This window comes from Aethalodelphis obliquidens, unplaced genomic scaffold (assembly GCF_003676395.1).
Source record: "Aethalodelphis obliquidens isolate GAN/ISIS:26980383/991018 unplaced genomic scaffold, ASM367639v1 scaffold9, whole genome shotgun sequence".
NCBI lineage: Eukaryota > Metazoa > Chordata > Mammalia > Artiodactyla > Delphinidae > Aethalodelphis > Aethalodelphis obliquidens.
The window spans coordinates 37,167,474-37,182,227 of record NW_020837953.1 but is presented as its reverse complement, the minus strand read 5'-3'; the positions used below and the strand labels follow the sequence as shown (position 1 = coordinate 37,182,227).

Here is a 14,754-nt window from a genome sequence, read left to right as displayed (position 1 = left end):
GAAGCCTGAGACAAATCCAATCGGGCTGTGGGCCCCAGAGGACCAGGCTCATCCCTCCAGGAAGGACCTGTGAACTCAGGAAGACAAAGGTGCAGGGCAAAGAGCATAGGTCCTCCTCAGCCCTGCCCTTGAGGACGGGTGGCCCAGGATGAAGGATTACCTGGGCATCTGATGCTGAGTGCTACTATGTGCTGGGTGCTGTGTGAATCTTCCCAACAACCTTCGAGGTAGGAGCTGCATTAACCCCACTTCACAGATTTGGAAACTGAGGCCTGAAGAAGTGAAGGGACTTGCTCAAATCCATAGAGCTAGGAAGTGAAGGAGCTGGGATTTGAATCCAAGCCTGCCAGCCTCCAAACTTTGCCTTTCACGAGGCTGACTCCCTGCCAACCAGCACACCAGCCTCCTTCTCCCCACACCCCACCAGGGATGGCAGAAACCCAACAGAAGTTGGGAGAGCCCAACGCAAATCCAAACTGGACGCACTTGCCCTCCAGGGATGGCCTTGCCACTCCAGCTTCTTTCCTATCACCTGAGCCCAACCCACGGTGGCCTCCACACCACCTTTTCGCCTCACAGACCAAAGCTACCGTTCCCGCCTTCCCATCTGCAACCAGCAGACAAAAAGCAAGCTCCCTGGAACCAAAGCCGAGAAAAGAGAGTGAGACACAGGAACAGTTCTTTTATTGTACATTGAAGAAATAGCCCTGTGTGCTGGTTAAAGGTGCAACATACAGAATATTGAATTAAGAAAAGAGGCAACAGGGTAGGGAAAGGAAGAAACCTCTTGAGGTCCAAAGTTGCAAACAAAAAAAACGGGAAAAGATTCCTCACGCAAGAGGCATTTTGCAAATACCATGCAAAACAGGCAGCTGGTGTGCCCTAAGAGAACCCCTATAAATAACAGAAAAAGACACTCCAAGCATTCCTTTACGTGAACTCAGAGCACAGGGAAAAGAAAAGAAACCAAAATGCCTTTTGGCATTTCAAGATATTTGGCACTCTTGTGATTACATTTTTTTACAGTCCATTAAAGAGAATAAACGGACACAATATTAGAGAAAAAAACAGGCTGCTCACACAACAGACTGCAGGAAGAGGTTAGAAAAAGCTCAAGCATTTTTTTTTCTTTGTTTTTTTTGTGTTTTTTTTCCTGACATATAAAATGTGTTCATTTGCATTAACTTGGGCAAATAGCTCGCAGCAACAAAGAAACACAAGCTTTACAATTCATTTTAAAATAAAGCGATGATTATTTTCTAGGTATGATTCCTTAGAAAAGTTCTCGTCTTGTTTTAAACACATTCTTGATAACTTCAAAAGATGACCAAAATAGAATGCAATATCTATAGAGATCATTTTCTGATTTTTTTTTGTACATCCAAGGATAACAACATAAAAAAATAAAACTGGACAGCATTTCACATCCAAGTGCACAGAATCATTTTTGCAAGATTAAATAATGTAAACATTGGGAACAGCCAAATCAGCGAAGAATGCCAACACCTCAAAACACCCGGTGTTGCTGCTTCATTATTTAAGTGGTTCAAAAACCAGATCTATAATTGCGCAATATTCACTGTATAGAAAAAGAAATGGATATTAATTTTGACAAATAGCTGCAACTGAGACTTCTCTTTTTATTTCTTTATGTATATATATATATAGTGATTTTTTTAATTTTTAAAAATTTCTTTTTAATTTTTATCTTTGCAAAGAAGCCCAGAGCCTTCTTCTCACGCCTCATCTGTCTCCCGGCCTGACACGAGATACAGGTTGCTGATTTCATCGTGGGTAGCAAGCTAGTAATAAATTTCAAAGTGCTTTCTCTTTTCATGCTTTTTGCCAATAACTGATATCGCCGTTCTCATTCTTATTCTCTCCCTTAACTCATTGTCTTTAGGGGAGTTAGACACCAGGAGGTGCCTTGTCTGTCATATTTTTCAGCACGTCATCAATCCTATCATCTTCAATAACAACTGCAAAAAAAGGGGGAGAAAAGGAGAGGTGAGCGCTCTTGGGCCTAGCCAGGGGTCCCTAAGTTTCGCTTTACGCCCGGGTCGGAGGGGCGGGTAGACTGAGGAAAGGAGAGGGAAGGGGTCTCCACGCGTGCTAACACAGCCCCCATCCTCTTCTGCTCGGCCAGCGGTCCCTCTGCTGCTTTCCTCTCAACCACTCCCCCTCCCCCAGGCCGCGTCCCAGCATGGTCCTGAGAAGAGGAAGCGAAGAGAGCACAAATCCCGCAGCCCTGGTGGCAGCCTAGGCGCGCACCGGCCTGGTCCTCACCCCGGCCCCCACCCACCCTGGAGGGCGCATTTATTTGGAAAAAAGGCTCCTGGGCGGGAGAGGGAGGGGAGGGAGGAGCCACGGGCTCCGGGCCTGGGATCCTCCCGGGTGCCCCGAGCGCAGCGCCGGTAGCCGAGGCGGGGTGCTGAGGTGCGCTGAGCGAGGAGGGACGCTAGGGGCCGGTTGCACAGCGCGCAGCCCGTCGGGGATTCTGGCCTCGCTTGGGCCGGGAGCCCCCCTCCGCGCTGCCAGCGGGCTGACTTGGCCTCTCCGCACTCGCAGCTACAGAGGTCGGAGCCTGCCTTCGCTGCCCGCCGGCGGCTCGCCCGCCTCTCCGCATCTGCCTCTCTGCGTCCTTCACCTCTCTCACTATCTCTACCTAGCCTCGCCTTCCTCGGTCCCTCCATCAGTCTCCCGGCGCGACGGTCACCTGTCGAGGTCTCTGGGCCTCTCTCTGTGTCCGGGGTGTCGGTTGCCCTCATTGTTTCAGCTGCTTTTCTGTCCTCCCCAGACTTGCGTTCCTGGCTCGCTGTCTTTCCGGCTCTGACTCTCTCTCTCCTTAGCTTTGTCTCGGTCTCTGCCCATCTCGGCCTCCCCGCTACTTCCCCCCTCCGCCTTCCTCCCTATCTCTGCGTCTCAGTCTCTCACGGCAGCTATCGGTCTTTCTCATTGTCCCCGCGCCTCTGGAGCTCCTCTTAGAGCCCCCGCGCGTCCCACTCTCTACGGGGCTTTTCTAGCTCCTGCGCCGAGCACCCAGGCTCGGCAAACCCCCTCCCCCTGCCAAGGAACAATGAAAAGCCGGTGTGATCCGAAAGCCCCTCGCCTTCCCCGCCGGAACCAGCCCTTCCCCACGCCGTCCCCGGGGAGCCCTAGGACTCCCCCCACCCCGGGTTGTAGATCGAGTTCAGTTGCTACTACACTGCGCAAAAGGGGCGCAAAAGGGGCGGGGGCAGGGTATAAATCAAAAAAATCAAACTTTGGGAACCGGGATATAACCTTTCAGTCCCTGCTGCAGCGAGATGCAGCCACGCCCCCTGGGTGACCCCAACGAGGATCTAGCTGAGGGGGAGGGGTTCCCGAGGCCAGCCGGAGCTGAACCCGCAGTGCGGGATCCCCCCCCCCGGTCCAATTCTGCGCGATGAGATGTTAGTGGGTCGGAACGGGCTCCCGGGTGCGGGAAAACCCCGCAAACCTCCGCCAGGCCTGGGTGCCCGGAAAACGGGTGTCGGAGGAGGTGGCCGCGAACTCACCCCGCTTGCTCCGGCCGATCTGGCCCAGCTTGGGCGGCCGCTTGTTCTGCCCGGCGCCGAAGAAGTTGTTGGTGTCCTGCAGGCGGCAGGAGAAGATCTGGCCCACGTCGCCGCCGTCGCCGTAGGGGCTCAGCTTCTCGTCGCCGTAGGGCAGCACCTCCGACATGGTCGCGTCCGGGGGCTCCGCGGCGGCACCTCCTCCGCCCGCGTCCCCGCCCGCGGCGGACAGGGTCAGCGGCGCTGGGGCCGGGGACGGCCGGCCGAGGACCGCCCGCGGGCTGCGGCGGCGCTGGCGCCGGCGAGAGGCCGGAGGGCGCCGCTGGGGCAGGAGCGCGCAGCCGGCCCGAGCGACCCCGCGAGCGCCCGAGGCTGCGCTGCGCTGCGCTCCGGCTCGGCGGCGCGCGAGTGGCTGCTGCTCCGGCAGAGGCGAGCAGGACTCACATCCTCGGCGCGCTCGGGCGCTGGGCTGGGGCCGGGCCGGGCGGGGCCGTGAGCCGGGGGAGGAGGCTGTGCCAGCGAGCCCCGAGGGCGCGGGGCCGAGGAGGGCGCACCCCGGGAAGCCGGGCAGGCCGGTCCTGCGGCGAGTGCGGGCGGCGGCGGCGCTGGTTCGGGGAGGCTGACTGGGGAGCTGCGAGCGGCTGGGCTGCGAGGGGTGGAGGGGGAGGGGAGCGAGGGTGGAGGGAGGGCACGGGGGGGGGGGGGGAGAGAAGCCCGGAGGGAGGGAGGGGGAAGAGAGAAACCGAGAGGGAAACGGGGAGAGAAGCAGAGACACAGAGAGAATGAGAGGCAGGGGAATCGACCGAAAGAGAGAGAAGAAGGCAAGAGGGAGGAGAAGAAAGGGCGGAGGGAACGACTAGATCAGGATCGGAGAGGGAGAGGGGAGAAAGAGAAAGAGGGTCGGAGAGGGAAGGAGGAGAGTCAGAGGGAGGAGAAGGAGGCCGGGACCGAGAGCCAGCCAGCGGGCGAGCTGCGAGCGAGAAATGCCGGCCGCGGCGCGGAGGCGAGGCCGCGGGGGGCGGGGGGAGGGCAGGAGGAGGGCGGGGCGGAGGGGACCCGGGCCGCGGGGACAGATCCCTGGAAGCCGAGCGACGTCACGGGGCAGCGCAGGCCGGCCCGGGCCGCGGCTAGCTTCCTGCCCCCGCCCCCAGCACCCGCGTCCCGCCCGCGCTGAGGGGCCCCCCGTGAGCCCCGCCCCGGCCCGGCGGCCTCCGGGCGCCGCCTCCTCCCGCGGGGTGTTTACCGGGTCCCGAGCCGGTGCGCGGCGGCTCCGCGCGGGACCTGCCACCGGCTCTGCCTCCCGCGGAGAGCTGGGGGGAGTGGGGATTCCGGGAGCGGGAAGGGGAACCTACGACGCACACGTGGGGAAGGACAGATGGATGCAGGTCTCCCCGGAGGCCAGATGCTGGGGTAGAGGTCGGAGGGCACTCGGCGACCCTCGGACACGGTCTCCCCCGCCGGCGCCAACCGGGGAACCCCTTGCCCCCATCACATTTGCGCCCCACTCTAGACTCTCAGGGACCGGCCCCTTGGGCCTCACACCCTCCCTCTCCCACTCGGTTCGCCCTGGAAGGCCCTGCTCTCAGCCAGGTCTCTCGACTCGGGCTCCCGCGGGGCCTCGGGGTGGAGGCGGATGGGGGGTGGGGAGGGCAGCCCAGCCTCCCCGAGGAGCGGGGAGCGCCTTCTTACGCCGGCCTCACCAGGGATGCCCGGCTCTTGGCGTCCACTGCCTCTGCCGGGGACGTCCCGGGCCTGCAGCTCTCTGCCCCTGGGGACCTCCCTTCCAGCAACTGCCACGAGCCCTGGGGAGAGACTGAGGCTTCTGAGCCGAGGAGCGGGCTCTGGATCCCGGGAGGGAGACTGGGGCAACCCCAGGGTCCTGGGAGGCGCGTCTGCCGAGCAGATGGTAACTCCGAGGGGGCAAGGTGCGCGAGGAGGGCTCGTTATCCCCGCCCAGCGCCGATAGCACCTGCTCTCCCCCTGGAGACCGCCTTCACGCGGCAGGACCAGCCTGACCGCAGAAAGAGGCAGCCATCCCAAGGTCATGCAGTTTGCTGAAGGCAGGGCAAGGAAACACATCTTGGTCCCCTGGTGAGTCTCAACTGGCTCCACCAGCTGCCCTGCAAGGGGTCCCACCAATAGCGAAAGAGCATCCTCAGGTTCACTCGCACCTTAAATCTAGGACTCTGGGTGAGTGGTGGGCTGGACGGAAGGGGGGAGGTGTTTTTTAGTGACAAAACATATGGTAGAGAGGCTGCCTGAGAGGAGCCAGCCCAGCCCCTCCCCCAAACTGTGTAAAGGGGATCCCAGGCCTCCAGAGGCCAGGCACCCTGGGGAGAGGCGAGGAAGGGGCTGAGAAACCGGGATGCAGATGGACTAGGCATGACCTTTGGATTCAGGCCTGGGTTTGAATCTCAGCCTTGTCATTTGCTAGCTGTGTGACTTTGGGCAAGTCACATCCCTTCTCTGAACTTCCATGATCTCAGCTGTAAAATGGGACATGGGGCTAGCTAGCATCAGGCTCTCGGGGCCTGGCTGAGCAAGGAGGTGCACTAAACATTTGCGAAATGACTTAATGAGGGAGAAAGAACAGTAGCACTTCATTCATTCCCATTTCAGAGCCGTCAGAATTGGGAGGATCCTTAAGGAGGACCCAGTCTAGCCTCCTTCATTTAGAAATGGGGAAACTGAAGCCCAGAGAGGGTCAGGGGCTTTCTCCAAATCCCACAGCTTGTCAGTGGCATAAGCAGCAGGTCTCTGGCCTCCTTTGCTCCACTCCACAAGCAACCTGTGTCCATTCATTAAGGCTTTTCCAAGTGTTTGCTTTGAGGTTAACACCAGGCCAAGTGCTGGAAGAGAAAACAAAAGCATAACAAGCAGGATGATTGTTACAAGAAGCTCTTACATTTGTATCAGTCTTTCTATTCCTCCCCACCACACCCCAAAGCATCTTCACATCCATTATCGACCTTGCTTCTCAAAATAAACACCTTTTGAGGTAGAAAGAGGAGACAGTGCATGCCTGTTTAACCGTTAGCGGAAAGAGGATGTGACTTGCCGAGGTCACAGGCTACCGATGGAACCAGGAGAAGCCACTTTTCCCAGCTGTGATTCCGGGCCCCTATAGGGGACATCCCGCAGTGGTGACAGCTTGCAGGGCTGAGACCACTCCACTAATCTCACACTCCTCTGGCTCCTTCTTTACTGCCGAGTAACAAAGCAGTGTTCACGCTGAGTAGCTACCACAGTCCTCCTGTACTGAAGGTCCGCAGAAAGGCACAGAGAGGGCTGACGAATCCCTGCACACACAGCAACTGAGAGCAAAAAGAGAAGCTGGGTTTTACACCCCATCTGTTTGCATGTTTACCTTTCCTTGTTCCAAATAAGGTTAAAGGTGGCAGCACCACACCTTCCTAACTCAATACCCAGCCCCTTACCCACACATTCCTCTCAGGCACATGGCATTTTACTGTCAGAAAGGCATTACCATGACTGTTCCCTTCCTAGAGGCTCCCTTTAGCCTCCAGAAGTGGCAGGACTGGGACAGTCAGACCCATTTTACAGACAAGGTTCCTGAAGGCTAAGTGATGCCTCCAAGGGCACGCAGCTCTGCGAGGGAAAGTGTGAATCAGTATGGTATTCCTCCACCTCCACCCCTCCCAACTGTCTCCATTTCAAATGCCTCACTCGGTCCTCCATTTGTTCATCCTTCAGTGGGCCATGCTTTACTCTGGAGCCCTAGACCTGGATGCACTCACGTACCCTGGGGCTCCATCCCTGCCTTACCCCACAAAGCCAAGAGGCTGGCTGTGAGCCAGATGCCCAGGGCTGTGTTGAAGATGCCAGGTCCAGATGGAGGAACGGACCAAGTAAGGCAGGAGTGGAGACCACTTTCCCCACCACGCATCAAGGAAACCTGGTGGTACACAGTCTAGTGAAGTAGGCCAGGGTGAAGGGGATGGCCTTCACTGGGCAGCCAAGACCAAATTCCTACTCTGTCATTTCCTAACTCTGTGGTTGTTTCGCCTCATCGTGCCTCAGTTTCCTCATCTGTCAAATGGGGGTAATAATGATTTCTACTCGGTGGTTCGTTCTAGGGAAGATTATACATGTATCGTATGCCTGGCACACAGTAAGTCCTCAGTAAACATAGTTCTTATTATTACCTGTTGACTCTCTTTGTGACCTTGAATGAGCTGATTCTCGCCTCTAGGCCTCTGACACTACATCACAAAATGGGAAACTTGGAGAAAAATCACATTTTTTCAGCTGCAAAATCAACCAGATCTCTCAAATCTAAAGTAGATAAAACCTGTTTGAGGCAAAAGTGGGGGGGTTTCTCCTTCAAACCTCACCTGAAACCTCCTTTACCAAACCCTGGGACTCTGCAGAATTGAGAACCACAGAACAGGACCATCTCTGTGAGCCCTTTCAGCACAGATGTTCCAGGGTTAAAAATACATATTTGCAAGGCCCTGCTGTGCCCTGAGCCCTGCACTAGTGTCGATGGGATGGAAAAAGGGAAAGTCAGCCCCAGATGGGCCTCCGCATAAAACAGATGCTCCGTGTGTATTTGCTCCCCTTATTCCCTTCACCTCTCTCCTACCCAGATGGGGAAACTGAGTCACAGGCCATGGCATCAGAGAGTAATGGCGAGACTTAGAGAAGGTGGTGGTCTCTCAGCCCTGGGTGCAGGGCATCTGCTGGCAGCTCAGGCCCAGTAACCCATGGGGCAGAGTGCTGGGAATGCTGAGCCTTGCCAGGACTGGCTCAGACCCTCGATGGCCCAGCAGGGGAGGCCAGGATGCGGTGTCATGGCAACGGCCAGCTGGTCACCTCCAGAGAGTCTAAGTGGCCTCCAGAAGGGTACTACCACTCTGAACCAGGCCAGATAAAAACCCACATCACCCCCACGCCTCTCACCTCGGGGACTGGAACCTGGGTGCAGCCCGTTCCCCACCCGCCTTGAAAGGCAAGGCTTCTGCAGCCCACCTCCGCACCACGCCTGTGTACGTGCACACACACATGCACAAACACACACAGTGAGAGAAAAGCATGTTAGCCGATTGGGGGTAGCTCAGACCTAGAATCAAGAAACAACCCAAGAATAGTTCACTCACCTTCCCTACATTCAGCAAACAGTTGTGCAGGACTTTTGTGGCAGGCAGAGCCCTTCCCCCCAAAAGTTTGCTTTTTTTATTTAATTACCAAGACCCTTTCTTCAAATAAAATCTTACAAGGAACCTCCAGAGATAAAAAGTAGATAAAGGGCAAGCTGCTGGGGAGATAGGGGCTCAGAACGCCCCCCTTCGGGCCCCTCATACTCCCCAGAGGGTCTCCAAAGAATGCCCAGAGTTCTAGAAGCCTCCGCATGAAACCAGCCCTAGAGTTCATCTAGTCCCACCTCCTCCCGTCACAGGTGGGGAAAGGGGTGCCCATGGGGCGGGCTGGAGCCAGGTGTCCTGCTCAGGGTCTCACACCCCTGCTTCTCACTGTAGCTCGGGACTGTATCTGGAGGGAAGCTCCAGCCGCACACACAATCAATCAGTCACAAAATAAAAGGGCTTTTTTCAACGATGAAGTCTGCTGGGTTCCTTTAAACTAAAGAGGTCCGAGGGTAATTTTTTTTAAGATTTTATTATACCAATAACCCACAAAGTGAGAGTCCCATGAGCTCTTTAGGAAAACTTCAGAAATAGTGAGGACACCTGGGGGGAGCTGAGGAACTTAATCTCACCAGGACGTGAGAAGGGATCACCAGTGTCCCAACTGCACTGTCCTCCCCCCACCCCAGTCACAGCATGTCCTCACACAGAGGATGGCGGTGGGGTGTGGTCCTAGGACCTCTGAGAGACCAGCCCAGAACGAGCAGGTGGGAGGTGCTGGGGCTCCGTGTCACCCTGGGAAGCAGTTGCCTCACTCGGGCTCAGGCCAGGAGGAGAGGAGAGCCGAGAGGCCGGGCACCATGGCCATGTCGGCACGACTCCGGCGGGGCAGGGGTGCAGACGAGGGCAGGTACAATGCTAGCCTCATGGACAAATGGTGGAGGCTCAGGAGGCTGGGGACCGTGGTCTGGCTCCAGAGCCTGGGCTCTGCATACCAGGTTTCTCCCACCCAGGCTCCCGAGAGGCCTGAAGTCCCCTGACTGAAGAGCCCCTGACCTCACCAGAAAATGAGCTAAGCAAATCGCGACCGCTAATGGGGACTAAGGAGGAACTGACTCCATCAGGCTCAGAAACGGTAGCCCTCTGACTGCCACTCTCCCACCCAGTCTCTATGAAGCGCTTCCCATGCCCCAGGAATACATATCCACGCTTGACAACCGCAGAAGGTGGCTGGGATTGTCATCTCTCTCTATGTCCTCCTTAGGGGCTCTGAGGCCAGAGAAGTTGAATGACGAGCCCAAAGCAGCACAGCCCAGGAGAGGCAGCAGGTCTGACTCCAGGCCGAGCTCTCAACTGTTGGGTGACACCACTTTCCTGAGGATACCTGGGAGTCGGGTGCGCAGAGACAAGCCTCTTCTAGTCTCTGCACCTCCACCTACCCACAAACTGAGGAGATGTAAATCACTGCCCAAGCCTCTTGCAGGCTGAGGACCTCTCTGGGAATCTAATGAAAGAGATGGATTCTCTTTCCCAGATACAGAAAATTGTGTGTGCAATTTCCAGCGGATCTCTGAACCCCAAAGGCCCTTCAGATAAAGAACGCAGGACTGGATCCCGTAAACGACACTCCCCACCAGTATCCTGTGACAACAGAAGAGATTTTTACACCTTAAACCCAGGCGCCCTCACCCTGACTCTCCCCCAAACCTGGGGTCAGACCTGTGTGGGCTCAACCCTGGACAGAACGACGTGGCCATTGACCTCTGAGCTCAGGTTCCCAGCGAGGGGACTGGACATGCTCTGGACCCTTGGGTTCCCACACGATGTTATTCAAGCACGTCCCCCACCACCACCACCACGGATGCAATATCATTTGATATCCGTGATAACCTGTAAGGTTGGCAGGGCAGAGAGGGGCATTTTCCCACTGCAGGGTGGGGAGAAGTCAACCCCAAACGAGAAAGATGAGCTGCCCGATTGGAAACAGAGCCAGGACCGAGACCCCAGTTCTCCCAAGGACCAGCTCAGAGCTCTGTGCGCTGGACCTGGTGACAGCAAGTGAGATGAGGGTAAAGCAGAAGTTCAATCCCAGCTCCACCCCTTCTTACCTGTGTGACCTCCAGGCAGTCACTTCACTGTCTGAGCCAGAATTCCTCTCAGCTGTAAAGTGGGGGTAACCAGATCAGCCTCAAGGGGAGATTGGGAGGATCAGATGAGATGCTGATTGGGTCACTAGGATAAGAGGAAGGAACAGCTTCATGCAGTGAGTCCCACTGCCCAAAGCCCTCCAGGGCCTGCGGGGGCCGAGAGAAGGGCTTTCTCTTCCTAGAAGAGGAACTTCCTATGTAGTAGGAAGGGTAGAAGCTGGGGGAGCGGCCACCGCAGGGCACAGAGGCCCTCCGCGCCCTGCCCCGCCAGCAGCTGGGCTGAGCAGGGGATCCGGAAGGAGGAGAGAGCCGTCTGGGAGGGTAGGAGCCAGGTGCAGGGGAGACAGATGTGAGGAGAGACAGACTCACAGACAGCATCCAACAGAAGGAGAGAAGCTAAAACAGCCTCAGAGAGGAAGACAGATCCACACGCAGAGGAAGAAACTTTCGCACACTCAAAGGCAAGAGGCAAACAGCGGCAGATGAGAGGCAGAACTGCCAAGCAAAGCAGTTCCCGGTTCTCTTTCCTTGCCGAGAAGGGGACAGAGAAACTTGACACACAGGAGGGAGGGAGGAAGGCAAAACAGGGCAGAGGAGAGGACAGCAAGGGAAGCGGGCCGGGCTGGGAGAAGCAGGATTTCTCCACTAAGAGAAAGCTTCTGGGGAGAAAATCAAAATCTATGCCGTACAATTTTTTTAAGCCTCCTTTACCAGTGTGAAGTCATCTGGGTATTTTAAGAACATGCGATGCATTATGCATGTCTCATTTTTTGTTGAAAGAAATCATGGTTAGTATATTTAAAGATGTGAATGCCTGGAAAATTATAGGGAGAGAAATGCAGGATTCTTTTCCCCTGAGTTTTCTGGGTTTCTCAGAATTTTCACATCTGCACCTGGCTTCCTGGTGTGTTGGGCAGAGAAAGGAAGGAACCAGAGAGAACGTTCCTGCTTCTCCCCTTCCCAGCCTGTGCGCGGGACCTGGGATCAGCAGCCCAGGGTCCTTTTCAGGCTCTTCTCTCAGGCCTGTGCCCCACGCCTCAGGAGAGAGAAAATTGCACCCGCCCTTGGAAGCGCCACCTCAGTTTCTCCCGCAAGGCCTCCAGCGGCCTCAACCATAGGAGTACAGCGCCACCTGGAGGTCGTGGTAGAGATTGCAGCATGAGCGGGCTCCCATCACAAGCCCTGGGGTGGGGAAGGGCAGGAAGAAATGCAGACTGTGAGCCAACTTACTGCAAGCATGAATGAAGCCCCATCCTGTGAAGCACCTTAAACACCAGGGAAGACCATGGAAGGGGGAGGCTGAAGTTATGGCAATTTGGACGTTAATATTAGTATGACTTCATACGTACCCCGCTCTCCCCAGCCTAGAGACCATTCAGGTTCAAGACCCAAGGTGCCTGGTGCACTAGGTGCTTAATAAGTGCTTGTTGAGTTCAGCTGTGGCCCTCCAGGGTCACAGCCCAATCCTAGAGGAATCTGGATTTGAGGCACCTAATGTGAGGCAGTGGCTCTGGCAGGGACACAGGGTAAAGGTCGAGAGCTGAGGGCCCTCCCCCAGGCCTGGGCAGCCCCTCTGACCAGTGCCAGTGTCCCTGGCTTGGCCTCACGTGCCCCATTCTCGGGGAAGGGAAATGCCAGGTCCCTCGGCTGGCATCTGAAGAACAATAAGGCAGCAGCTGCAAGAGAAATGACTAATGAGCACCCCGGGGAGCGATTCAGGACATCGTACATGGAAACTTAGCTCATTCAAAATTGATAAGTTAACACTATCTAATTAGAGAGAAAATGTGCTGATCTCCCGGGCTTTCCGGGAACATGGCTCTGAGTCTGCGGCAGGCAGCTCGCCTGAAGAGGGTCTTCATCTCAGGGCTTCGAAACTGCTCTCCCTCCTTCCTCATCCACTCGCTGTGTCACAGACATGCAAAATGGCAGAGCTGAGTGGAGCCTTGGGGAGCGTCTAATCCAATCTGCTCCTTTCACAAACAGAAGTGAAGCCTAGAGTGGTTACATCACTCCATTAAGATCACACAGCAACAGAGCGAGGACCCGAGAGAAAGGCAGCCTCTGGGCTCCCAGTCCGGACCATTTACCACCACGCAATGATGTTGTCCTGACTTTCCTGTGTAGAGCCCTCAAAGCTCTGGGCAGGTCATTGGACGTGATGTTTCTCTTACACAATCCATCTTGGATCTGGGCCCTCAGAGAGGCCCTTCCCTTGTTCCTTACAACCAAGCCATGGCCCTCATCTCCGGTCCAAAAACCAATTCCCACAGGCAGCCTCCCAGGATTGCTGGCCCCACATCCACTATCTCATTCGTTGGTTTTCTCATTCATTCCATGTACTTTCAGTGGTTAAGGGCTCGGGCTCCGGAGTCAGACTGCCTGGACTTAAATCCTGTCTTTCTTGGGTGCTCGAGCAACTTGACCTCTCTGGGCCTTGACTTCTTTTTCCTTAAAGTAAGAATAATACAAACACATAGCTCACAGTGAGGATTAAATGACATTGATCACGTCCAGTCTTTCGCCGGTACCTAGCAAAGAGCAAGCCCTAATGTTAGCTCTAACGAATATAGAGTGATGACCTAAAAAAATTGTGCTGGAGCAGAAATAAGATACAGTTCCTGCCCAAGACATGGGTTCAGAGCAGGAACAGGACTGAATTATGGAATCTCAGGGGAGAGGCACCTAACCCCGCCTGCGTGGGGAAAGTCAGGGAAGGGTTTTCTGGAGAGGACACCTAAAGCTGAGTTTTGAAGGGTGAGGAGATGTTAGCAAGGTCAAGAAAGGACCAGAATGCCAGAGGCAGGACTCGGCAATAGCAAAGGCTAGGAGGCAGGAACAGCAACGTGTTTAAGGAAGCTCATCGGCTCGGTGTGGCTGGAGCCACAAGTGTGAGAGAGACAGATGTGGAGAGGCTTGGAGAGGTGGCCAAGGGCTGGGTCACATGCCTTCATAAGCCTTGCAGGAACCAGGGCTGGACCCTGGAGGTGACAGGGAGCCAGGGGAAGGACTTCAAGCAGAAGAGGGACGTGGTCAGATTGGTGTTTTAAATAGATCATTCTAGGCTCTGTGGGGTAGGTGTTCTCTGTTTGGCTCCCCTTCGGCAAGGATACCCTGCCCTTGGTTGCTTTATTTTGAATGGTCAGGGAATCTGCTCTAACCAGGCTAATCTCAAAGGCCATCCCAGCTGCAGACATTCTGTGAACCACAAACACTCCAACAGCCGAGAGGCACCCATCCGACCCGTGGGGCTTAGTCGTTTTCAAACAATAAGGACACAGTAAAAGACAATTCTCAGGGCTTCCCTGGTGGCCCAGTGGTTGAGAGTCCGCCTGCCGATGCGGGGGACACGGGTTCGTGCCCCGGTCCGGGAAAATGCCACATGCCGCGGAGCGGCTGGGCCCCTGAGCCATGGCCGCTGAGCCTGCGCATCCGGAGCCTGTGCTCTGCAACGGGAGAGGCCTCAACAGTGAGAGGCCCGCGTACCGAGGGAAAAAAAAAAAAAATTCTGAGTGAGGGCAGGGACTGCATCATTTGTTTCTGCACCCCAGGCACAGAACACACATTTAGCCAATGTCTCTGAGATGAACAAATGCCCGGCAAGGATACCAAACCTGACAGCCTCTGCCTCTGAGCATTCGCGAGGCCCTGCGGGACCATCCCCATCAGATCTGTCCACACCCAGCCTAGGACCAGGGCTGCAAAGGGTGTCAGAGATTGGCCTGGTTTGTCACGTTGTTTGCTGTTTGAATTTCCCATCACCGTTCTGAATGACTTAGGATTCCAAAGAGCTGCCTCCTGGCTTCTGCTCCACCAGGATAAGCCTCAGCCTGCGTCTACAGAACCAGGGGATGTGACTCGTGACTGTCAAGGTGCTGACTGGCTTCAGTTGTTGCTTGAACAATTTCCCCTCTTAGCCTCTCAGCTTCAATGTGACTAAAGGCAAAGGGCTTTATAGTCAGACCTTGA

General features: G+C 55.7%; 1 protein-coding gene across 1 annotated transcript; it reads right to left on the bottom strand.

Moving 5' to 3' along the window:
- Window positions 1–662: 662 nt before the first annotated feature.
- Window positions 663–4,214, bottom strand: CAMK2N1 (calcium/calmodulin dependent protein kinase II inhibitor 1). The gene is made up of 2 exons (XM_027109918.1): window positions 3,537–4,214; window positions 663–1,979 (listed from the first exon to the last, which is right to left on the bottom strand). The coding sequence occupies exons 1-2, from the start codon at window positions 3,700–3,702 to the stop codon at window positions 1,909–1,911; spliced, it is 237 nt and encodes a 78-aa protein (XP_026965719.1). The 5' UTR covers window positions 3,703–4,214; the 3' UTR covers window positions 663–1,908.
- Between the last annotated feature and the right edge of the window lie 10,540 nt (window positions 4,215–14,754).

What these genes read in the sequence shown, in the direction of transcription:
- CAMK2N1 (XM_027109918.1), bottom strand. Translation starts at nt 3,702, where the DNA reads ATGTCGGAGGTGCTGCCCTACGGCGACGAGAAGCTGAGCCCCTACGGC. An exon ending in GATCGGCCGGAGCAAGCGGG is followed by an intron (nt 1,980 to 3,536) that starts GTGAGTTCGCGG and finishes CTTTTTTTGCAG; the next exon opens with TTGTTATTGAAGATGATAGG.